The 25,616-nt window shown below is 36.3% G+C and overlaps 2 protein-coding genes across 3 annotated transcripts; both read left to right on the top strand.

Annotated features, from left to right (window-relative positions):
* The first annotated feature begins 107 nt into the window (after positions 1–107).
* Positions 108–3,186, top strand: LOC136226208 (probable fructokinase-7). 2 transcript variants are annotated; one of them, XM_066014558.1, is made up of 7 exons: positions 108–307; positions 901–1,115; positions 1,307–1,519; positions 1,661–1,858; positions 2,029–2,169; positions 2,514–2,630; positions 2,713–3,186. In XM_066014558.1, the coding sequence occupies exons 1-7, from the start codon at positions 286–288 to the stop codon at positions 2,845–2,847; spliced, it is 1,041 nt and encodes a 346-aa protein (XP_065870630.1). In that variant the 5' UTR covers positions 108–285; the 3' UTR covers positions 2,848–3,186. The 2 variants fall into 2 exon arrangements, with proteins under 2 accessions (XP_065870630.1, XP_065870638.1); XM_066014566.1 differs by lacking the exon at positions 108–307 and adding an exon at positions 327–454.
* A 9,182-nt stretch (positions 3,187–12,368) lies between these two features.
* Positions 12,369–22,490, top strand: LOC136226197 (uncharacterized). The gene is made up of 7 exons (XM_066014549.1): positions 12,369–12,617; positions 12,710–12,741; positions 13,530–13,627; positions 13,727–13,809; positions 14,308–14,385; positions 14,476–14,574; positions 21,974–22,490. Exons 1-7 carry the CDS (start codon positions 12,534–12,536, stop codon positions 22,250–22,252), a joined length of 753 nt encoding a protein of 250 aa, XP_065870621.1. The 5' UTR covers positions 12,369–12,533; the 3' UTR covers positions 22,253–22,490.
* Positions 22,491–25,616: the final 3,126 nt, after the last annotated feature.

Below are 25,616 nucleotides of genomic sequence, written 5' to 3'. Positions count from 1 at the left end.
TTTTTTGGTAGTGTCTGCACTGTGGATGGCGGGTGAAATAAAAGGAAAGGGTCAAAAAGATTAAAAATAAAAAAGGTATGAACATTGAAGATTCCGCAAAAGGTATTCTAATATAATACTCTATACTTACAATACAACCACCTCCTGCTTCCTCTGCATCTTCTCTTCACCGTCACATCTCACCGACCGACTCCAAATATCTTTCGTTTTCCCTCTTTCTCTCCCGCTTTGCTTCTTGCTCCAATACACTTCCTTTCTGTTAATTTCCACGGCTTTGGCGCTTCAATGGCTCACAATCATAATCCATGTATGACTTTTTCTCAATTCTCATTTCCATTTTTTAATTAGTTTTGTGATTCTCAATTATTTCTGCTCCAATGGTCAACTGATATCAGGGTTTGAGTTGTTTAATGCTCCAAGATTGCGGTGTCTTTCATATTTGCTGATTTTTGAAGTAATTTCTTGGGTTCATTCTACTAGATCTTTACTCAAATCTTTCTGCTTTGTTCTTCGTTTCGATCCATATTTGATGTTACTCTATACTTTTTCATCAAAATTAGATTTGTGATTATATTTTTTTTCTCTGGTGTTTGAAGGACATATTCAAATGGTTGTTGGAGTTTCTATATTGTTGGACATTTCATAATGATTGGGTCTCTAGTTTTTATCTGCATTACACTAGATATGAAGTGATTTGGAAACAAGTTACATTGTAAATTTTGTTTCTTGTTTTCTAAACATCACTGCTTTTACTGATCTTGAAGATATATATAGATTAAAGTATCGTTCTACTTGTGTTGATCGAATCATTGATCTTAAATTTAAGAAACCTTATAATCTAATTTGAAATTGGTAATCCTTATGTTTGTGCGAATGTAAAGCAATTGCTGATGTGCGTAGGTAATCCTAGCGACCATGCCTCAATTACAAATGGATCTCGTGAAAGGAACTCGCTAGTTGTTTGCTTTGGGGAAATGTTGATTGATTTCGTGCCAACAGTTGCTGGAATTTCACTTGCTGAAGCACCTGCTTTCAAGAAGGCTCCTGGGGGAGCTCCCGCTAATGTAGCTGTTTGCATTTCGAGATTAGGTGGTTCATCAGCTTTTATAGGCAAGGTAATTGATTTTGTGTCAAAAAAGGTGGAAATTACCTTTTGTTTTCTGTTGTTTTGATTGCTGAGGTTGTAACTTGTATCATAAATGGTATACTTTAATAATCCATAGTGTTTGAGTTCTCGTTTTTTAAATGGTGATCTCTTGCTTCTCGTTTAGGTTCTATTTCCAATTCTTTGCCATTTGTATCTCAGGTAGGTGAAGATGATTTTGGGTATATGTTGGCTGACGTTTTGAAGCAAAACAACGTTGATAATTCTGGTGTCCGATATGATCACAATGCAAGGACTGCACTAGCATTTGTTACTCTCAGAACTGATGGTGAACGTGAATTCTTATTTTTCAGACATCCTAGTGCTGACATGCTTCTTCATGAGTCAGAACTGGATATGAATCTACTCAAGAAGGTCTGTTTTTCTCTTCCTTATCGTGAAGAGAAAGTGTAGTGTATCAGTTCTGCTTCACCCCTAGGAAACAAAGTGTATACTATTTATAGTTGTATATGTATTTGAATATTTTTTTGACATCCAAATCATATTCGGTTGCAGGCAACTATCTTCCACTACGGTTCTATTAGTTTGATTGCAGAACCATGCAGGTCAGCTCATCTTGCTGCAATGAGGATCGCCAAAAAATATGGTAGTATTCTTTCTTATGATCCAAATTTGAGATTGGCATTATGGCCAACACCAGAGTCTGCTCGGGAAGGCATAATGAGCATATGGGATGAAGCTGATATTATCAAGGTGCATTTATAGAGTATATGTTTTGTATACTGTTGCATAATTGCAATTATACTAGTGCTTTTTCTTTCTCTTTCTTTATTATGTTGGCTTTATGTGCACAAAGAAAAACTATTATCGATCACTCATCAACATGCATAAGAATTCATTATGATACTCTTATGAAATGGCAGATAAGTGAGGATGAAATCGTATTCTTAACTGGAGGTGATGATCCAAATGATGATGACGTGGTCTTAAAGAAGCTTTTTCATCCTAATCTTATGCTTTTGATTGTAACCGAAGGCTCAGAGGGCTGTCGATATTACACCAAGGTAAACTTATCTATTATTGCTTGTACAATTTTGTTTTCATGTTGAGCATCTCAGTAGAAGACAGATTCTTAAATGCGGTTTCCACATGGCTGAACTTTTGTCAAAACAAAAAATTCCTCTGCTGAAAATTTATGTAGATGTGAACTTGAAGATTGAGGAATTCGGATTGTATGCTTATAAAAGTTTATCTTCTTATGTGAAATTAAGTCCATAATGGTTCATAACTGTTTTGGATTGCTGTTTGAAACTTTGAGTGAGGAGATATTGGTTCATTAATTAGATGTTTGCTTTGGATTATGATATTATCAATTTCACATTACATTGGCATCAATATATTACTGCAGGAATTCAAGGGTCGGGTGTCCGGTGTTAAAGTGAAACCTGTTGACACAACTGGTGCAGGTGATGCCTTTGTTGGTGGGTTTCTCAGTAGCCTAATATCTGATCCAATTATACTAAAGGTACTTATATGTTGTTATTGCATCACTTAGAGGCATTAAGAGAAGCTCCAAATTGGAACTTAAACTTATTGTTGTAATGCAGGACGAGAAGCGGTTAAGAAAAGCTCTTCTCTTCGCAAACGCCTGTGGTGCTGCCACAGTAACAGAGAGGGGTGCAATCCCCGCACTGCCGTCCAGAGAAGCCGTCCTCAAACTCTTAGAGACTGTCCCAGCATGATGGAAAAACATGATATACGAATTACAGATGCATTTTATTTGCTTTATACATTGTAGTTGTAGGTTACTGGTTAGCAACCAACATTATGCTCCAGCATATGTGTATTTTTGTTTGTTTCATTTCTCGTCTACGCCTAGGGATAAAAGAAAAGGAGGGATTCAATTCTTCCAAAATAAAAAGTGATAAGTAGCTTGAAATAGGAATGTAGCTTCTTCTTCTTTTAGAAAAAAAGGTGCACAAGTAATTAACAGGTTATTAAAAAAATAATGGTATTGTAATGATTTTGTAAGATTAGATCTATAATTGTCACTATAATATTAAAAAGGTTGTGGTTATTTAGTTACAAGTTACAACATGAGTTTTACAGTTTGTTGAGGTCGAAACGGGGTTTTATAGCAAGAACCGCGTCCTTGGAGGACCTCCACACATCAAACGACACTTGTCGTTTTTTTTTATCATAAAAACGCGACGTTTGATGTGTGGGATCCTTGTTGTTAGATTTCTTTCTTTATTTTGTCGTGTTTTTCAAATTCATTTCACTCCGATTTGGAAGGAATTTTGTCGTGTTTTTCAAATTCATTTCACTCCGATTTGGAAGGAATTTTGTCGTGTTTTTTAAATTCATTTCATTCCGATGTGGAAGGAGAAGAATCAAATTCTTTTTTTCCCTTTAAAATGACCTAATTGCCCCTAAGTTTTTTTTTTATTTGCCTCAACTTTTTAGTACTTTATAACAGGATTAAGGGTAAATAATTTATTGGATCGAAATCATGTCCTTTTTCTCCCCTTAAAATGACCTAATTGCTCTCAAATTTTTTTTTTGCCTCAACTTTTTAGTACTTTATAGTAGTATTAAGGGTAAATAATTTATTGGATCTCTTCTTTTTCCCTAAAACTACAAATTTTAGGTTCTTCTAAAAGCGTTTCACTATTCAACTCTAAAACAATTTACAATTATTTATATAATACAGAGATAAATACTAAATAATAACTTTATTTACTAAACAGTAAAATAATTTTTCTTCCTTTTCATTCCCCGACCGGCCTTTAACAGACTACCAATGAAAATTATTTCATCTTCCTTTCATCTTTCATCCTTACCACTTGCCTTCTTTTACTGTTTATTATTTTTCATAAGAATGACGAGTTATCCCCCAAACAAATCAATAACAGTATAAATGAAGAACTACCCTAGGTTCGAATTGTATTTGCTCTCTATTATTTTTTCGTTTATATTTTTTTTAATTTAGCAAAAGCAGAAATGGTTTATCTTGTTTGTGGATCAATGGATCTATATGGTTGCAATAAAAGAAATGACATAGATCCGAATGTTCGGAATGACTGGATTGCAGATACTTTTCTACGGATTTGGATTTACGAGAAGTATATATGTTTTCTTGTTCTTTTATGTTTTTTTGCTCTTTGTAATCGTTTTAGTCCATTTGCGTATCTTGTAAGGTTTTATTCCTTATCATTTTCTTATTGTATTTGTTTGTTCATCTAATGAAAATATAAGTGTTTCCATAGAAAAATTTATATTGATACACATATTTATGTTGTTGATAACATCCAGATATTATTTACGGGACCGGAAGGGTAATTAACCAAACGACCGCGTGTAAGGAGGATCGTGAAAGCTATGGCGTATCAAGTAAGCCACCAAAATGGCGGATCAGACAGATTCCTTAGTACGCCATCAATAGTCAAATACTTAGGAGACCCGCCATATCGCCTCGATACGCCCCCTGAGCAGCAGAGTCGATTCCCAATAAAGGCAACTAATGACCCATTAATGAGCTAACGGTCATACTTAAATAAGATCAGTAACTGCCATTAATGAAGTATTAATGGAGACTTTCTAGTTATCCGGAGTTACAACTATATGAGTATAACCAAGCTATTGAGGTACACACGCTCTCCTAAACCCTACTTTGTGCTTATAGTTTATTCTCCAATACTTTACTGACTTTAGCATCGGAGCTTCCCCCGCCGATCCCAACGGCGCCCCACAGGGAAGAGCGTAGATCAAGAATTCACCACCAGTCATCATCAGTTGTATATTTTGTATAAAAAGAATTAATAATTTAATCCCGTTTAGTTGTATGGTGTTATATAATTATTAAACAATTTGTATCTATATCATGAATAAATGTATCAAATGAATTAATAGTTAATCCTGTATGATTGAACCTAATATGCGAATACAAATTGCGGCCAACATCCTTAAAGTGCTGCGCAACTTTCTTGGCAATTGGGGTTGCTACAATATAAGTACAACCAGAAATGTTGCACACTATCTTCTTGTGATGTGGAAAATAGAATATGAGTTTCTAAAACTGGTGTCCCACTTTCTCTGTGCATAGGGAAGATTGAATTTTTTTTTTCTATTTTTATATAAAGAATAAATTCATTAAACATCTAGAGGAAGAAGATCAACAATACAAGGGGAGGGTCAACCTTCCAAGTCTAAGGACCAGACAGAAAGTTTTGACGGTGGTGCTAAAATATGAGTATTTCATTCGCTGATCTCTTAATATGATTTACAAGAAAAAAATGCAACGAATTTAGCACAAGTCTACAATCAACTAAAACTGCTCCTACATAAGAATTGGCATAATGATTTATGTAAAGGGTATGGATTAGAAATTGAGAATCAGATTCGAAGACAATATGATCGAGATTAAAGTTATTGATCAAATTAAACGTTCCACAAAAGCCTAAAACCTCGACTGTTAGAGCGTTAGGAGGACCGAGGAGACGGGAAGAATAGGCGACAATGAACCTTCCATTGGCATCACAGAGAACACACCTGAATCCACAATAATTAATCTCGCTAAAATAGGGCGTGTCATAATTGCATTTGAGCCAATCAACATGGGGTGATACACCAAGCAGGAGACATGGAAGATGTTGAAACACATTTCCACATTATTTTGATTTGACAAAATTATTTAAGTATAGTTAATTCACCATGATAAAAATATTCTAACACATTAAATTTAAGTGATTTGATTTGTTAATACTAATGTGTTTGTTCAATGTTGAGTTAATTGGATTTATAAGAATCAAGACATTAAAAGCATATGGCCCAAAAGCCCACAAGAGAAAGTCAAGCCTAAGTCAACTGTTGAAAGCCACACGGCCCAAGCAGAACAAAATGCGGCACAAGCTGAACAAAACGCAGCCCAGCGGAGAGAAGGATCGAGAAGCCTTCACAATAGCTTCAAGACGAAGCTGATGAGTCAAGCGACAAGGAAGTCAGGTCAACAAAGTATTTCCACTTAAGGAAATGTTCAGACGAAGCAGAAAGCTGTCTGGAAGACTTTTCCCGAAATGTGGAGACACTCTGACCAGCCTGAGCAAAAGCAACTGATCCCTGATAAAGATAGAAGATGCAACGTTCTTATTGGCCGAAGGCGTTGAGCACTGACTGAGTGAAAGCGACAGGAAGCCGTTTCCCTCCAACGGTTATTTTGAAATTCGAAATGACTGGTGCCTCAAGTGTCACTATAAATAGGCCTTTCAAACACTTCATTCGATGCAGATCTTCATTAAGTCGAAATGCTGACCAAATCATAACTCGAAGTTCTGTGTTGAAAAGCAAAGCAAATTCTTACGACAATTCATATCTTTGTGTAAAAGTCTAGAGTGATTCAATTCATCTAAAGTGTTCTTAGCTATTGTTTAGAACAAACACTTTATCATTTCTAGAAGAATAGAAAGGAGAAGCTGAGTTGCTCGGTTACAGCACTCAACGGTAGATATAGTATTGAGTAGAAGAATAGAGGAATGTACTCTTGTATACTCAGCGACTATTTATAAAAGGTTTGTGTTCTACCTTTAAAGAGCTCAGTAGAGGATTCGAAAAGCTCGGAAGGAATTCCGGGGACTGGACGTAGGCGGAGAGGCCGAACCAGGATACGTCTGCTAAGTAACTTCTAACCCTTTACTCCTTTAAATACATTGCTTGCTAAGTACTGCCTAGTAAAATGTTAACGAACATACGCTAAGTTGAGTAATCTAAGAGTTGAATTCAGGAATAGACTTAAGTGCTATCTCCTGACTCACGGTAGAAACAGTTCTAGTCAGCAGTTGACTAAATCTGTCTCTAACCTTACTCAGCATTGCTGTGCTAAAAGACTTAATAAAAGTCTAAGTTCAAAATATAAGTCAGCCTTACATGAAATTTTTTAAATAGTTCCTAACCCCCCTTGGAACTAATCTTGTCACGTTACACGGGACCAACTGAAGAAACAACTCCTGAGCTATAATCATATAAGGCTGTTGATACATAAGAATTGACATAATGATCGATGTAAAGCGCTTGGATTAGAAGTTGAGAATCAGATTCGAAGATAATATGTTTGAGATTAAATCTATTGATCTAATTAAGCATTCCACGAAAGCCTAAAACTTTGACTTTTAGAGCATTAGGAGGACCAGAAAATGGGGAAAATGGGTTGCAATGAACCTTCTATTGGCATCACAAATAACACAATCGAACCCACAATAATTAATCTCGCTGCAATAGGTCGTGTCAAAATTTGATTTGAGTTAATCAACAAGGGGTGATACGCAAAGAGGGAGACGTGGAAGAAACAACCCTGGACCAACCTGGAGAGCCCAGACTGCTTTCTAAAAGGAGAAGGAACCTAACACCTAATGGAGGACTAACTCCAGGGACCGATTGGAACCTTGTCAAAATCTCTTGTCATGGGTTTGCCAATTGTACCAAAGATTTGCCAACACCTAACAAGCAACAACCTTGGAATGGGATGAATATTGTTGCCTAACCAATCATTAAAGTAAAATAAATTTGAATTGATGTCCATGTTGCCTAACCAATCATTAAAGTAAAATAAATTTGAATTGATGTCCATGTTTTCCAAACTCCAAATAGAACCAGTAAAATCACAACCCGCCAAAACATGGAAAGTATCCTCAACCTGAGACTGATAGAAAAGGAAAAGCGGCTCAAGGTCCATACCCTTGAACGTGAGGGAGGAGGATGTCGAGAGACAGTTTGCCGAGGCACGCCAACAAAACCCTTTATAGTTGGAGGGGATAATGTTGTTCCATAGATGAAACTGCAAAGAAAAAAGGCGGTCATGGAGGGTGCTAAAGGATCTCATGAGAAAATTGTAGCCACTTCTTATAATGAACATGCCCATAATATCAAAGATCCATAACCAATCATCTTCCTTGGGACGACTTGTAATAGGAATCTAACAAATCATATCACAATCTTTGCTATCAAGTCAATTAAGGATTGCTTCGTTCCAACCAGTCTGGCTATTGTTCATTAAGTCGCTTTCCTTAGCATTCTAAAGGTCATACAACACTGGAGTTTGGATAGGGCATGTAATCTTAGTCATCAGGTATGAACTACCGCAAATGTTGAAACTACTCCCTAATCCAACAAGAGTCGTGCTTCAAGTCTGAATAAGAGGTTGGGTAGCCATCAAGTTACGCTAAATATAGATAGAATTGGAGCCTAGAGTGGAAATTAGAAAAGTCTCGGATGGGAAGTAATATGCCTTGAGAACTCTAGCAACTAGGGAGGAAAGATTAGATAAGATAGCCCAACGCTGTTTCGCTAAGAGGCTTAAGTTAAACCGGTGAAGCTTGTGAAAGCCCAAACCCCCAATCCCTTTAGAAATACATAGTTTATCAAAAGAACACCATCTGATATTTAAAATTACTTTCAAGAGAACAACCCCGCCAAAAAGAGTGTAGAAAGAGGGCATTATCTAGACAATTTCTAGAGCTACAACAATATGAGATAAACTCAAAATAGTAGCACTCAAGTGTTTCTCAGAAATACCTCAAAGATAATTAGTTATCTTACTATTTTTTCACTCCCTAAAGTAACTAGACTTCCCTCTCTATAATTCCCGTAAGTCTCTATGAGGATTTTTCTTTATACACCTCAAATTTTCTCTGCCTATTAAAGTGCATTTAGAAGACCTGATTGCATGGCCTTATATAGTCATGCAATTGAAGACTTTTTAACTAATTTGTTGAAATTTAGGCTTCATTTGTGCCACCAATTGTGGCATCGACTTTGAGTTTTCTTATAAATAAGAAAATTTATTTGGTTGTGTATGACACCTAATTAATTGGACTACACTTAAATATTTGTTCCCTTCCGATTATATGAGGGTCTTGTTATCCCTACAATAATTCGACGGTATAAGAACTTCTCCATTGGTAAGGTCTTCATTAAAAATTAGATCTATTTTCATCTGTATAGATCTTATCAAATTGTAGTAGCTTCATCTCCAACACATTTCTAATCCAGTGATATCTAACATCAATATGCTTTGATCTCGAGTGGCATGATAAATTATTTTCAAGGTGAATAATACTATGTGTTGGGGGCTAATTTAATTTTTATATTTTTAGCATAGGTTATAATTTTGCTCTATAGTTTTTTTTTATTAATTAAATTCATCTCTCAATAAAATAAAAATGTGATAAAAATAGAAAATAATATCAAAAGATTATTATAAAAAGAAAAGAAAAAGAAATAATAAAAATCAGGGGTAAATTTGCACCATTTCTTTTTAGTAACTCGTCCAGCAACTTCGACGATGAAAACGGACCCCGAAATGGCAAGATATCAGACCGTTATTATTTTTTTTAGAAAGTTCAAGATGTTAGCTTTCCAGAATGTCAAAAACGGAGCAAAACAGAGCTAAAACGAAGCCGGTAGAATTTTTCAAAGGGAAGTAGTGCTGAAAAACGGGTTTGAACATGTCCAACACATTACAGGAACGTTTTTTACGGCATTATCTCCATTCTTCCAACTCCCAACTCAGCCATTTTCTTTCTTCAACTAATGGAAAGGTAATGGGATCATGGGTGAGAAATTTAAGGGCCACTAATATGGGATTTGTTACTCAAAATCCTATAAATTGAGCTCAAATCCTTCATTCCAAACTCCACTCAAAAATCAATCAAACACAGACAACTCAAATTTTCTCTCAAATTCTCTGCCAAAATCGGCATTTTTATCAACCCTTAGGTTCGTAGAAATCGTTCTCTAGCATCTAATTAGTCTAAATAAGGTCTCAATTCCCAGAATTAGTTCTTCAATCTTCGGTTCTTCAGAAAAGCTTCCAATTGTCAGAAACTTCAAATCCGAAATTCTCTTTGTTTAATCAACCAATTCTCAAATCGTTTTTTGCAATCTCTTAGTTAAGTCAGTAAAATCGTTACCCAATCCTCGGTTCAAGCTTTCTTAGTCTAAATTAAATTCCACCATTGTTATATACTTCAAAGCTTCAAGCATTTTTCGTGAAACCAAGATCACCGAAACCCATTTTCGAGTCATTCTTAGTTTACACACTTATTCCAAATCATGTTTAGAAACTTTTTATTGATCTCAATCAATTAAAAAGACCCAGAAGCAAGCTTTTGAGTTTTTCATCATTGAAAAATTCATCAAACAACTTTTCTAGTGAGCCGTTTTTCCGAATTTTATTTAGAGTTCGTTAGCTGATCATTTTAGCCCAAGTTAATTTTAATCTCTTTATTGACATCAATTCTCGAATTCTCAATTTTTATTTCGTAAAAAACGACAACCTATAGCCTTCTTAATCGCCTCTAAAGTACCCTCCACGAAACAGAATCAAGCTTTTGGTTTTTCAACCATCAAACAATTATTCTGTCACCCAATTTTCAATAATTTATTCCGACTCATTTACTCGATCTTTTTCTGAAATTCCAGTTCTAAACCCTTCCTTTGCACACTAACTTTAAATACTAGCCTTCGTTTTGCTATAATCCGACCTCTACAGCTCCCGAAAGTGAGCCCGAAAGTCCCACGAAATCACTGTTTTGTTCCACAAAGTGCTGATGATTTATTAGCTTGGTGGTAAATTTCTGCTCAAGTCTCTGAACTCTCCGAACTGTTCCGAATTCACCCAGAATTACCCGGACAACGCAACAGCCCCCGAGCCGATTTTCCGGAGTTACAGTCCTTAATTTCACGCATCTCAACGACATCAAAGAGATTGGTTTAATTTTATTTCATCCCGTACATATTTGTTTTTATGACTTACTTACATTTCTAGGTTTAAAGTTATTATTTCCTTTTAAGTTGTAATTTTCATGCTTTATTATTATTTGTAATACAAAAAACATTGAAAAATATTTACAAAATCAATAAAAATATAAAAGAAAATTAAAAAATTTATATCTTTGTGTTGTTTTATTGCCTTTATATTTGGTACTTATCTTAAAAAATTGTTTTTCTGACCGACCTGTCAAGTAACGTCGGGGCCCAAGACCGTTGTTTTTATTTTCAGTCCTTGTAACGGTCGTCAATCGTTTTTCGTTTAGAATTCAAGTAATTTAGGCGCATTTTATTTATTTACTTTATCCAATTACCATTTTACCCTTTGAGAACTAGTTTCTCTGGCACGCTCGTATTATTTTTACCATTTTAATCCCCGCAAACGGGTATCAAGGTTGAAAATTGGGATATTTCAAAAATATCGCCAACACTATGATTATCACAAAATAGTTGCTATTTTTTCTGAGAAAACCAAGTCATTAAAGAACATCTTCGTTCGTAAAAAATCTTTACACATTTCCATTTCTGTAGTAAACTCTGCTCCAGTTGTGGAAAGTGCAACACACTTTTATAGTATTGTCTTCTATGATACAGCTCCCCTGGAAATATAATTAGGTACCTGATGTAGACTTTCGCGTGTCAACATATGTAGTAATATTTGCATCTATATAGCCAACTAACACAGGTTTGGTATCTTCAAACCATAAGCACATTTTGGAAGTACAGCGAAGATACTTGGATATCCATTTGACAGTTGTTCAATGTTCCTTTTTTGGATTTGAAAGAAACCTACTCACAACATCGACTACATGCGAAATATTTAGTCGTGTGCATACTGTGGCATACATTAAACTTCCAACTATTGAAGCGTATGGAACTTTTCTCATTTCTTCCTTCTCTTTATCTGTTGAAGGGCTCTTCTTGAAACTAAGTGCAAATAGATTAGCAAAATGATAGCTCACCAGTTTAGCTTTGTCCACATTCAAACATTGTAGTGGTTTCCTGGGAAACGGTTCAGTGACAACAATAGCGTATCTATCTTGGAAGGTGTATCTGTCACTTTCTGGCGGACATAGAGCCATTACTTACGGCGCATCCATGGAGCATATCCACGTGACAGTTCCCTTTTTTAGAGATGACTTCTGGCATACACCATAGTCTTATTTTGGTGGATGTTGTTCTACAACAGTACTTTATGCCAACCGAACCTTCTATTTTATGTATTTTCATAGTTTTGGTCCAAAAATAATATTATGATGTTATATTACCATACTTGAACGACACACCATCCAAACAACACTAAAAGTTTAATGTAATAAAAATAAAAATCGGAGTCTTAATAATATGTTGAAAGGAAAGATAAATAACTTAATGCACAAAAATCAAAATGATAAAGGACTAGTGATGCTTTTTTACAAACAAAAATCACAATTAGTCAATGTCTATTGGTATTGGATGGGAATTTGTTTTCTCCCTCGACTATAAAACGGATAGATCAATATAGTATACCGGCGGTGTCAGATTCTGATCGGTAGAGGAAGTTCAACGAGGAGTGCCATAATTCTTTCCTCTACATTTGGTTCGAATTTCACATTTTTAAATAATAATGGCATCCAATCCTTCGCTCCTTCCTCAGATCGGACCCGATGGCCTCGCCAGAGAAGCTCCCGTTATCGCCTACACTGAGAAGGTTTCTCAACAATATGCATACACATTCATGTTCTTTTTAATACGCGTATATTTTTCTGAATCTCATTGCGATTTTATACTGTTTAATTGCAGATAATCGCGGAAGAGCAGCTTCAACTGAGAAAGTATGATAATCTGAAACTGTTTACTTTCATATTTAACTAAAATATAGGAATGGTTATTCTAATTGTCTGGTTGTTTGATTAGATCTGAATATCTGTTTAAGTACATCTTTTCTTTGAGTATTGTTCGACCGCTATGTTCGGTCGACAATTCGACTTCATTCACCTTCTCTGCTATATCGCTGTACAATAGCATATTAGTTCAATGAAGGATTTGGTAATGGTCTATACTCGAGCAACGTCTAGTTACTGACGGAGAAGCAATTGTAGAAAGTAAAGGAACATGTGAATTTGAAGTTTCTCTTAGTCATTGTTGGGATTCAAGAACTTTTAGCTCACTGCACTCTTGAAGTTTCTTAAGAGAGTACTTTAAGCATTTGAAAAGGATTTAGCCACTCAAAGAGACTAAACGTCACTTCTAGTAGGCTCCTCTTCTATGGTCCAGTTCCAGACAGGGCATATATGATTAAATAGGAGCTCAGGTCCAATTAAAACGGATAAAAATGGTGTTCCGTTTCAAATTTAATTGCATTCTTTTTTTTAATCTGCGTAATATAAGCTGAGGATCTGTAAATAGAGGTGTTAAGGTTTTCTGCAAAAGGCAATGCTCGTCAAATGTCTCAACATTGACTAATAATCATGCTGTATTATTGCAGAATTTATGTCTATCTCAATATTGGTTGATTAGGTACATTACTTAGTGAAATGAACTACTTTAGAGCCTCTTGGTGAACTGTGAAGGAAAGTCCCAGTGTCCCTGCTAGTTATTTTAATGTGGTTGCCACTTGTAGGTATATTGATGAAAACTATACAAAAATACGTGATGTGGAGAGAGAGCTGGCAAGTCTTAATATGGAGATGAAACTTACTTCTGGGCCTAAAAAAGCAGGTTAGTCTGATTTTATCAGGTTTTAACTTTCTCTCAACCTTGTTTGTTTAAAATTTACAGTGCATTGACTTTACAACTGCTCTCATATGCAAACTCAAGCACTAGAACATTTGAGAAAGAAAATAGAAATTTCAACCGAAACAATTCGCTTAGCCAAGCAGAAGGAAGAACAGGCACGGCAGGTTTGTCCCTCTCAATGGAAACTCAGCTTACTTGTATGTCGTTATTACCCTGATTTTTTTTTTTTTTTTCAAAATTAAATAGCACATGATAACCTATAAGAAAACTTTCAAGCATAGCTTCTTGAGTTAAGAAGGCAAATCTTTCAGGCTTAGACTCTTAGGCTGATACAACATGAATTATTTAGGAGTGAAGATATTTGTGTCATGTGTGCAGAAGCTGATAAGGATAACATTGGGGGCAATGTGTTGTATGCGACTATGTGGCCATTTCTTAGTTTGTCTAAGTCTAAATTTAATTTGCTAAAATATGGAGTTTCTTCTGATTCAAGTTTATTACATGAATAGGGTTCAACATCCTGAGAATTCACTTTGCCATTCAAAGATGCTTTATTTTTGTACTGCTTACATGTGGGAGTTTTGAGATTGTATGCATTTTCTCTATAATTTAAGTGGTGGATAAGTTGTATAGTATCTTTTCATAATGTCCTTTAGTTTTAGGCATGGGAAGCAGCAGTCAAAACTGTGAAGGATGAAGAAGCAATCAAGCAAAAGTTGTGTGAAGACTTAAACAACCTGGTACAGATGTTCACTGGCTTTAATTGTGAAATTTTCTGCTCATGGTTGGTGATATATTTTGTTGTGCCCCCCAACTCCCCTCTTTAATAGGTCCAAGAAAGCAGTAGTTTCCAGTTTTCTAGGCTTGAAGAACTCAAAAGACGACTAGAAGCTATAAACCCGGGCCGAGTTTCCACTTCACTTCTCCATGTAAGATATATTTCCAGAACTATTTTACATCATCACAGTGTTCATATACTCATTTGTTGAGCTCACTTCTTCCAAAATAACCCTGTCCAATAATGAAATTCCCACACAAGTCAGGATATAATTCTTGCAAATGAATATATTAATGGTTTCTTGATATTCTGAATTTTTTTTTTTTTTCATTCATATCTAGTAAAGTAATCCATATTTTGTTATTACCCTCTTTCCTTGGTAATCAAATGCACAAAATATATTACAACTTCAATGCACAATTTGAATGAAGATTGTCTTCCCATAATCTTTTTCGTGCATTTTGGTCAACTGTTAAGTAATGCTATACATTTCTTCATATGATATTTTGTTTCTAATCTGAAATAAGGGATCTGTTTTCAATCTTATTTTTGAGACTGATCTTGGCCATAATTTATTTCGTGCATTTCAGTCAACTATTAAGTAATGCTATATATTTCTTCATATGATCTTTTGTTTCTAGTGTGAAATAAGGTATCTGTTTCCAATCTTATTTTTGAGATATTTATCTTGGCTGTAATTTTATTAGTTTACCACTGATGAGACTCAGAAGATGCAGAAATAATTTGGACACATGCACATGAACACTCATGTGAGGGTCACTTGGTGGCCTTTACAGCCGGTCCCAAGCCCGGACAAAGGAGGAGGGTTGCGGTAGGTTTGTGGCGGCCAGCGTAAAACTTAGCCACATCTTATGACATGAACCATAATATAAATACCGTTGGGGCGTTCCCTACTCAGCGACGCGCTGCACTTCCTAGACCCGGGTGTAGTGATAAATGTGCAAGGGTTGCTAGGTCGTCGCCCCGAAGCGGCGCGCCACCCCAGGACCCGGGGGTGGTGTCAAATATGCAAGGGTTGCGGGTAAATAAGCTAGTCCACGGTAATGGTAGGGGTAAGGGTAGTAGGTTACGCTTTGGGACATGGAACATAGGTTCTTTGACAGGAAGATTAGCTGAAATTGTAGATGTTATGAAGAGGAGGAGAGTAAATATATTATGCCTACAAGAAACCAAGTGGGTTGGAGCCAAGGCTAGAGAGATAGCTCCTTGGGGTTATAAGCTTTGGTACTCAGGAAAGGATAAGGGTAGAAATGGAGTAGGTATTCTTATTGATAGGGAGTATATTGATGAGGTAGTAGCGGTGTCTAGGAAGAGCGATAGAATTATGAGTGTTAAGCTAGTGATAGGGGATGAGGTTGTGAACGTCATTAGTGCATATGCGCCACAAATAGGATTAGATGTGTCTATAAGACAAGCTTTTTGGGATGACTTAGAGGAAGTGGTGCAACAGGTTCCTAGGGATGAAAAAATGGTACTAGGGGGTGATCTCAATGGACACGTGGGTTCTAGGCGAGATGGGTTTGAGAGTGTTCATGGAGGGTATGGTTTTGGAGATAAGAATGAAGCAGGAAATGATATTTTGGAATTCGCATCAGCCTATGACTTGAGTATCATGAACACATGGTTTATGAAGAGAACATCCCACTTAGTGACTTATCGGAGTGGCGGTAATGCGAGCCAAATTGACTTCTTCTTAGTAAGGAGTGCTTGGAGAAAGAGTTATATTGATTGTAAGGTGATTCCTGGTGAGAGTACGACAACCCAACATAGAGTAGTGGTGCTAGATTTTCGAAGTAGGAAATGTATAAGAAAACAAACACCTCAAGTAGAGACTAAGATTAAGTGGTGGAAATTGCAAGGGGAGAATCAACAAAAATTTGTGGATGAGATGACCAAAAAAGATATTTGGACTTGCAATATGGATTCAGATATAGATTCGATATGGAATAAGATGGAGCATAGTATAAGGGAAGTAGCGAAGGAAGTTCTAGGGGAATCTAAAGGTAGCATGCCACCGGGTAAGGACACATCTTGGTGGACAGAAGAAGTACGACAAGCAGTAAAGAGTAAGAGAGAATCCTATAAACTATTGGGGAAATGTAGGAGTGACGAGAACTACGAAAAATACAAAGAGGCTAAAAGGGAAGTAAAGAAGGTCATACGAGATGCTAGAGCAAAGGTGAATCGGGATCTGTATACAAGATTGGATACGAAAGAAGGGGAAAGAGACATATATAGAATTGCTCGGATGAGAGATAGGAAGACGCGAGATCTTGGAAAAGTTAAATGTGTGAAGGATGTGGACCAGAAAGTCCTAGTTGGAGATAAGGATATCAAGGAACGATGGAGGTCCTATTTTGATGACTTATTTAATGGAGATCGCCAACAAGATGTTGGAGATATAAGTATCCATCACGATATGATAAATCATGAATGCCTGCGGAGAATTCAAAAGGGTGAAGTCAAAATGGCATTAAGTAAGATGAAGTTGAAGAAAGCAGTAGGACCTGATGGCATCCCTATTGAGATTTGGAGATGTTTGGGAGAAAGAGGAATCGAATGGTTGACGACGTTCTTCAACAAAATTTGGAGAAACAATAAGATGCCATCAGAATGGAGGAAAAGTATCTTAATCCCTTTGTATAAGAACAAAGGCGATGTCCAAGATTGTGCCAACTATCGGGGAATCAAATTAATGAGTCACACTATGAAACTTTGGGAGCGAGTGATTGAACAAAGGCTAAGGAGGACGGTGAAGATCTCGGAAAACCAGTTTGGCTTTATGCCGGGAAGATCAACTATGGAAGCCATCCATCTAATGAGACAATTAATGGAGCACTATCGAAATAAGAAGAAAGACTTGCATATGGTTTTCATTGACTTGGAGAAAGCATATGATAAGGTACCAAGGGAAGTACTTTGGTGGGCCTTGATAAGGAAAGGCATTTCGCGGAAATATATTGACATCATAAAGGACATGTATGAGGGAGTATGCACGAGTGTACGTACTAGTGTTGGGAAAACTGAAGAGTTTCCTATTACGATTGGAGTGCATCAAGGTTCCGCACTAAGCCCATTTCTTTTTGCCATCGTTATGGATGAACTAACAAGTTCACTTCAAGATGGTATACCATGGTGCATGCTGTTTGCAGATGATATTGTGTTGGTTGATGAGACGAAAGAAGGAGTGGAGATGAAGTTGGAACTATGGAGGCAAACTCTAGAATCTAGAGGTTTTAAGTTGAGTCGAAGTAAGACAGAATATTTGGAGTGTAAGTTTAGCGGCCGTAGGAGTAGGGAGGCAGGGACAATCACCCTAGATGGGAGAGTTGTTCAGGCCTCGGATTGCTTCCGGTATTTAGGATCTATTATCCAAACGGATGGAGAAGTAGATGGAGATGTTGCCCATAGGATTAAAGCTGGTTGGTCGAAGTGGAAGAGTGCTACGGGTTTCCTTTGTGATCCCGGCATGCCTAATAGATTGAAGGGAAAATTCTACCGGACGGCAATTAGACCAGCATTGTTATATGGTACGGAGTGTTGGGCAGTGAAACACTGCCACATCCATAAGATGTCGGTGGCGGAGATGCGTATGTTGAGATGGATGTGTGGTCACACGAGAAAGGACCGGGTGCGTAATGAAATAATTAGGACAAAAGTAGGGGTTACATCTATTGAGAATAAAATGAGAGAAAACCGACTAAGGTGGTTTGGCCATGTGAGACGTAGAGCGCTTGATGCGCCGGTTAGGAGAACCGAAGAGTGGCAAAGGGATGTAGTGGTGAGGGGTAGGGGAAGACCTAAGCAAACTTGGAGGAGGGTGATCGAGAGTGATATGAGTTTATTGGGAATTGAGGAAAATATGGTAGTGGATAGGACGGAGTGGAGGGAGCGAATCTGTGTCGCTGACACGACTTGATTTTCACGGTTTTATATGATGGTTCATGTTAGCCGACCCCGAATCATTTCGGGACTAAGGCTTTGTTGTTGTTTGTTGTTATGCACATGAACACTCATAAGTGTGGATTCTCGCACTTTGAAGTTGTGAGGAAAGCAAGAAAACACTTCCCTAGTCATAGTTATTAAAGGCGCCAAGCGCGCTAAGGCACAATGAGGCCCTGGAGTCTAGGCGCAAGATGCAAGGCTCAGGCGCACGCCTGAGCGACACGAGGTGCACTAAAAAATAATAAAAAATAAAATCATAAATAACAACAATTGACATTTCTAAAATGCAAAAATAGTCAAATACTAACTATCCATAATCATAATCATAAAATTCATGAAATAAATTCCAAATTAAGTACTAACTCTTCCAGAATCATAATTCATAATAAAATTTCTAAATCTAAAGATTAAAGTTCAACCGAATCCTAAGTTATAAATATTTTCTCAAAAAAAAAAAAAAAAAAAAGTCTCCATTTTCAATATTTATAAATCGTCAAAACGGAGCAACATTTTTTTGTTTTCTGCCGTTCAAATCTTCTTTCCTTTTTTATTTATTTCCTTTTATTCTAATTTAATTTCAGTTGCAGATCATTTAGATTGGAAAGGGCTGAGATTAAAACATATTAGAATCCTAAAAATAATTGAGTAAGCCTAGGTGCGCCTCTAGCCATAGTTATTAAAGGCGCATGGCGCACTAAGGCGCAAGGGGTCCTGGAGCCATGGCGCATGGCGATGGCGCGCGCCATAGTGAGACAAGGCGCACTTAAAAAAATAAAAATTATAAAAATATAAAACTAACATAAAACTAAATCATGAAAATATCTTAAGCATAAATAAATTTTAAAATGCAAAATAAACCCCATATTAGAAAACTTTAAAGTTGAATACTAATTCCTAAGTTCTACTCCTAATCAAAACTCTACAAATCCATCACTCCTCATCATCACTATCACACTCCTCATCTAAGGCATCATCAAACTATTGATCATCAAAGTTGAATTCCCTTTGGCTTCTTTGTTTCTGTTGTTTGAATCCGTTTAATGTGTTTTCTTTCTAGTAAACTTCTTCCTCTTTTAATGACTCTGTCTCTTACTCTTCAAATGACTCTGTCTCTTCCTCTTCAAAGAGTCTCTTCGTCTTCTACTTAGTTTAAAACCTATAATCTCTCTCCTTTTTAATACTTTTTGTTAATATAACATGTGTTCCATTCCAGATATATAAAGTAACTACCAAAAAACTGCCCATAACTGCCTCTAACTGCCAAGGCGCGCCTTGGTGCGCCTTTGGCAACTGCATTTGGCGCAAAATGGCGCACCAGGCGCGCGCCATGGCGATTGCGCCTCGCCATGGGGCTGCCATGGCGCCAAGGCCTGCGCCTGGTGCGCCATGCGCCATAGGCGCGCCTTTAATAACTATGCCTCTAGCAAGGAGCTAGGCGCAAAAAGGTGCACTCAGGTGCAAGCCTCTTGAACAGAGCCCACATTTTACTTCTCACGCGACATGCCTATAGCCTTTTGAGCCTGAGGCGCGCCTGAGATAACTATGTTGCAAGTAGAGACAAATTGTAGGTAACAGAAATGTGAGTTCTAAACTGATTTATTAAACTAATGTGCCTCGTCTTGCACACTTGGCACATGAGAGTAAGCAACTGCAAGTTTCTGCTCTTCCACCATCCATCATAAAAGTAGGACTAGGAAGCAGTAGAGAGGAAAATATTAATCAATATATTTCTTAAGTCCATAGTTGTTAAAGGCGTGCCTCAGTGAAGGCTCTGAGCCTTGAACCTAGAAAATGAGGCTCTGTACAAAAGGGAGCCTGGAGCTTGGTGCGCCTGGCGGTTTTTACTTAGGTTTTTATTTTTATTTTTACAGTTTTCTCTAAAATAACTGTTTGATTAATCTCAACCACTAATCTAACTTAAATAAGATTAATTTTAACCCTTAATTAAATAAGAATATCAGTCATAATTAAATATATAAAGAATAGAGAAAGATTAGGAGAAGAAGTCACGTAAAGAAAGAAGTATCCTCCACTCCAGGCAAACAAACTTCAAGAAGAAACAAAGTGATGATCTTGATGATGATGATTATTAGTTTTTGTTGTGTGTGTTCTTTTTGATTGACAATGAATGGTTATTAGTTTAGTAGCATTAGTTATAGTTAGGTATTTTAGGTTAAGATGTTAAATATATGTTAGTGTTTCTATGAAGTATGAACTTAATTTGGTGTTTTTGACATTTATGATTTAGTATTATGTTTTTATGTGGTTTTGTTTTGTTTGTGTGGTCATAAGTTTTTTTTTTTTTTTTTTTTTGTTTATGCTTAACTAGTAAAAGAGTATATATTTTATTTTATTTTATGCGCCTCGCCTTGCGCCTTGAGCCTAGGCTCCAGGACCCCTTGGAGCCTTAGCGCGCCTTGCGCCTTTAACAACTATGCTTAAGTCAACTTATCTCACTTTTAGTTCGAATAGGAAACTATGTTAACTCATTGAACCACAAATTAAGACCAGTGCAATAATGTTTCAAACTAGCAGAGAAAAGCTTGTCATTTCTTCATCTATTCAATGTTCTCCTAAAGCTGCCAAAGAGAGGAGCAAATGGTGCACTACGTTCTGAAGATAATAGAGCCTTAAATCAAAATCAACCAAAGGTTTCTTGTAATTGACTCACAAATTCTCAATCATTTTGTACTGGAAAATTGAAACTATGTTGATTTTACACTAGGATCAGAAATATATTAATCGCAGAGTGGATTCAAAGCAAGAAATATTTTTAAAGTAGCTTCATGCTTTGTCACACTGCTAAGTTGGTTAGTCATGATTTTGTGATAGATAAAACGACTTAGGATGTTCCATGTCCTGAATTTGTGGAGATTTAATGCAGCTATGTGAGGTTGATTCTGTTACCCTGTATACAGTCTTGTATTTTATAAAACAATTAGATGTTTTCTTGAACGGACTCTGTACCCTCATAACTAATCATTTATTTTGATAAAGCTCCCTCAATGTGGAACTGAAGGTTGTAAGGTCTAGTATCTGAAATATTCTTCTCTTGCAAAATTTATCAACAATTCCATGTTTTAAATATTTGTTTCCCCTGGTCACAAATAAGAGTGAGAAATCTATTTATGCCATTTCTACTGATAATTCACAATAACATTTTATTTTATCTGAATTACAAAATTGTAGCGACTAAGAGGCTTATGATGCTCTCCTCAGCTTAGTAGATGATATGTAACTGGTGAGGGAATGATGTGCCGAACTGGGAATTCTAGTTAACTGAAAAGGCATATCTGCTCATATGGATGTACAGAAGCTTATAGGAGTTGTAGTTTTGAAATTTCATCAATTGGATTTTAGTATATATTGTCAATAGAAGCACTTTTAAGCATGATTTAGGTGGATTTTGATATGGTTCATATTAAGGATGCGAATAGAATTGCATGTTTCCATCTAATTGTATATTTGTTTTTGCAACATTCCCTTTTCTGATTTGAACTTTTCTAGTAAAAGATGTGCTAAGTCCAAATGAAGATTGGATTCAGTAGAGGGATTATTGAAAGTTCACTCTCAATTATGTATAGGATGGGAAACCAAGCAGCACACCAGTAGATGCTTCACTTCCTCTGTTAACAGAATCAGGTGGTAAAGTCCCAGAAAATATACCTAATCCAGCAAATGGTGGAAATATCCAAGCCATGGATGAGAAAAATCAACAACCTATTTTTGAGGGTGAAGGGAGAGGGAAAAAGAAAAATCAATTTCAAGGAAGAGGAAGAGGAATTGGGGCTGTACCCAAGGGTAGAGGGTCTACGACAGCAGGCTGGACGGGGGCTGGGTTTGATGTAGATGGTAGAAGTTAGAACCACCATGTTCAGAAACAGAAACTAGATGCTTACTGGGTATATTCTTAATGCCATCTTTCTTTACATCTTGATTGATGTTTTCTTTTTTGACTCATATTTATCCAATTTGCGGTAAATTGTTGATATAGAAAGTGACATCTGACTATTGAATTTCATGTTGCTGGTTGATTTGTATAACCATTATTTTCCGTCAATCAAGTAATGTTTCAACAATGTTATAATTAATGTTTTGTTCTTTTCGATATTACTCATAATTTTCTATTGGAGCACAAGCTGAAACCTAGTGACATATCCCCTTGTCCTCCCCCCATATTTTCCAATCCTTTTGGTATGGTGGTATCATTGTCCCAAGTCCTCTCTTGAATGAATCTATCAATGTTAATAACATACTGTCCAGATGTTTGTCCATTGGATGCTTTACAGGGAGGACCAGACCCTGCAAGGAGCTGGTCTAAGCCTTCCTTTTGCCAGGGGCAGGTATCTTCTATGTGTTTATGATTTGATGTTATTGTGCATGTTTTGTAGTCTTTAATCTGTGTTAGTCTGATGTCATAATCTAATATTTGTGTTAGTTTACTATCAAAACAATAATTATCTTCAGTTATCAACCTTTCTCAAGAGAGAAGGCAATTATGCGTCATTTAAGTCTATACCTATCCAGAGAAGTTACTCTAGAAAGACAGTTAAGTTGCTCTAGGAAGTACTTGTTATGTACTACTATTTATTCGGGAAAAAGAAAAAACAAATCATTGTTAAGAAAATTCTATGAGATCCATGTGTTCTCTCTAATAAGCTCTTAATAAAAATCAGATCATCAAACCAATCGGAAAATTATAACGACCTCCCCATAACTAGATCCCAATCCTATAATAATTTGGTATTGAAGCAGGAAATTATGTGTGAAACTCGCACGTTTCAGCAACAACTTGAGGCTTTCATTACAATGTACCGGAAAAATCACCCAAGAGTACAGGGAAAACAAAGAAAGGGAGTATCTCATTCAAGAAGCCAAACAAGAGTAATTGATCAACCAAATTGATAGTCTAGTGCGTGACATGGCTAGTTGGAAAATCAAGAGCAGGGGTCTAGAAGTGTCAACCCGCAACCACAGTTTAGGAGAACTGAAATCTGATATAGAACTAGGACTCGGTTCCAATTTAGGGCCTGCTGAACTGAAGGTCTCTATCTATGTTGTCACAGGTCTTCATAAATTGCATATCATGCAACTTGCAAGTATAAGGTTCTAATGTTGATCATCCCTTGTTGGTCACATTACCAATGTTATTAGTAAGACAATTCTTCGAAATTTTGCATGGATTGCCAGGCTTTAAATTCAAAGGTGTTGAGAGATAAATTTCATATTCTGATTATTGATAAGTTGCTTGAAGAATTACATGGAGTCTGTTATTTCCACCAAGTTAGACTTGTGCTCTATATACTAACAAATTTAGGTGCATACTGATGATATTCCTAAAACAGCCCTTCAGACTCTTCATGGGCACTTTGAATTCTTGATTGCCTTTGAGCTTACTAGTATCTCATCTACTTTTCAAGCCTTAATGAACGATGTGTTTCGTCCCCACTAACAGAAGTTCATTCTGATTTTCTTTGGTAAAACTTGGGTGGAACATATGTAGTTCCATTATCCTTCATTATCGCTTGTGGACAAGTTCTCCATTTTAAGAAAGGAGTAATGCATCATATCTGTTGTGTGTTTATTTATTCGATGTTATTATGCATGTTGTGTAATATGTTATTGGTTTCAATTTGCTGTCATAATATTTATGTTAGCTTAATGTCATAGTAGTAGTGATCTTTAATTATCAACCTATTTGAAGCCAGAAAGTGTATATAGTTATGTGCCAGTTAAGCCTATGTATGCCTATCCAGATAAATTACTCTAGAAAGACAGTTAAGCTGCTGTAGGAAGTAATTGTCATGTATTACTATTTATTCTGAAATAAATGAAACGCAAATCAAGTATTGCTGTTAAGAAAATTCTACGAGATAGAAGAGATCACTCAAACAACGAGCCCTGAACATAAATCAGAAGGACAAACAAATCAGAAAATTATGCCCGTTTTATAACTAGTTCTCAGACCTATAACAATGTTTCAGGTAAAGATAAAAAAAATAACATATGTTTCATCCTTTCTATCCTCATTAATAATGTTTGAGAATAGTTTCTGTACTCATTTTATATCTTTCATGCAAATTGCTTAAATATTAAGCAGTAGTGATAATGGTCTGCCTGCTTATGTGGAGAGTTTTGCAGAAAGAAAGAAAAAGCAGAATGTAGAGGGTTTAATGAGAAAATTGGCAGTTTAATCATATCCAGGTTCTGAAAACTTTATTACTTTTGAAAGTACTTCTGTGAAGTAGTTATAGCAGGGTGTAGTTTTGCAGAAATAAAGAAAAAACACAAGGTAGAGGGTTGAATGGGATTCTTGGCATTTAATCACGGTCTTGGAATGGAGTGATTATATCCAGGTTCTGAAAATTTATTACTCATGAACTTACTTCTGCAAAGTAGTGATAGTACGATGATGCCCTGCATATGCAGAGAGTTTTTGCAGAAAGAAAGAAAAGCAAAAGGGTTAGGGTTGAATTGGAGAATTGGCTCTAGTGGCCGTCTTGGGTTAGGAGTAATCATTTCCAGGTTCTGAAACTTTAGTTACTTTTGAATGTACTGTAATCATATAGCTGTTTGACGCTGAATATACAGTTACCAAATACTTCCTCTGTCTCATTGACGGAATACTTCTCTGCTATCCAGGTAAGTGCCTTTTTCTATGATTGTTCAATTTCTTGCTATCTAGAATTATTTTCGTTATGCATATTCACTTTAATCATGCGTCTACACTAGGCATTGATGATGTTTCATGCATGCTCAAGTTGGAATCTTTTAAAATAGGCTTAATACATCGTTAACTTTCAAAGTGTCTCTATAGCCCCTTGAACTTGTATAAAATGTCCAGATAGCCCCCTCAACTTGCATAAAACGTAATCAATTAATCACTTGGTTGTAAAAAAGTACATTATATACCGAATGTGTATTGCATGTGTCTTGGAAAAGTAAAACGGCCAAGGTCGATGTATGCGGTTCTAATATTAGAGAAGACGAGTTTTACAATTGAACAAGTAAAAACTTTCTTTTTAGTATGTTTTATTTAATCTATTATATGAATTATGTTATAACATTCTACGGCGCGTGCAACACATCTTCTGAACGCAACTTGCTTTTTTGTAACCAAATGATTAATTGATTACAATTTAAGCAAGTTCAGGGTTTATCTGGACATTTTATGCAAGTTAAGGGGTTATCGGGAACTTTAAAAGTTCAGGGGTTATTAGGAACTTT

Source organism: Euphorbia lathyris, chromosome 1 (genome assembly GCF_963576675.1).
Source record: "Euphorbia lathyris chromosome 1, ddEupLath1.1, whole genome shotgun sequence".
NCBI classification, from domain to species: Eukaryota; Viridiplantae; Streptophyta; class Magnoliopsida; order Malpighiales; family Euphorbiaceae; genus Euphorbia; species Euphorbia lathyris.
The sequence above is the reverse complement of the archived record's forward strand: the minus strand, read 5'-3'. Positions and strand labels throughout refer to the sequence as shown.

What these genes read in the sequence shown, in the direction of transcription:
- LOC136226208 (XM_066014558.1), top strand. Translation starts at nt 286, where the DNA reads ATGGCTCACAATCATAATCCAT. An exon ending in CATCAGCTTTTATAGGCAAG is followed by an intron (nt 1,116 to 1,306) that starts GTAATTGATTTT and finishes TTTGTATCTCAG; the next exon opens with GTAGGTGAAGATGATTTTGG. An exon ending in CTGATCCAATTATACTAAAG is followed by an intron (nt 2,631 to 2,712) that starts GTACTTATATGT and finishes GTTGTAATGCAG; the next exon opens with GACGAGAAGCGGTTAAGAAA.
- LOC136226197 (XM_066014549.1), top strand. Translation starts at nt 12,534, where the DNA reads ATGGCATCCAATCCTTCGCTCCTTCCTCAGATCGGACCCGATGGCCTC. An exon ending in TTATCGCCTACACTGAGAAG is followed by an intron (nt 12,618 to 12,709) that starts GTTTCTCAACAA and finishes GTTTAATTGCAG; the next exon opens with ATAATCGCGGAAGAGCAGCT. An exon ending in TTCTGGGCCTAAAAAAGCAG is followed by an intron (nt 13,628 to 13,726) that starts GTTAGTCTGATT and finishes TGCAAACTCAAG; the next exon opens with CACTAGAACATTTGAGAAAG.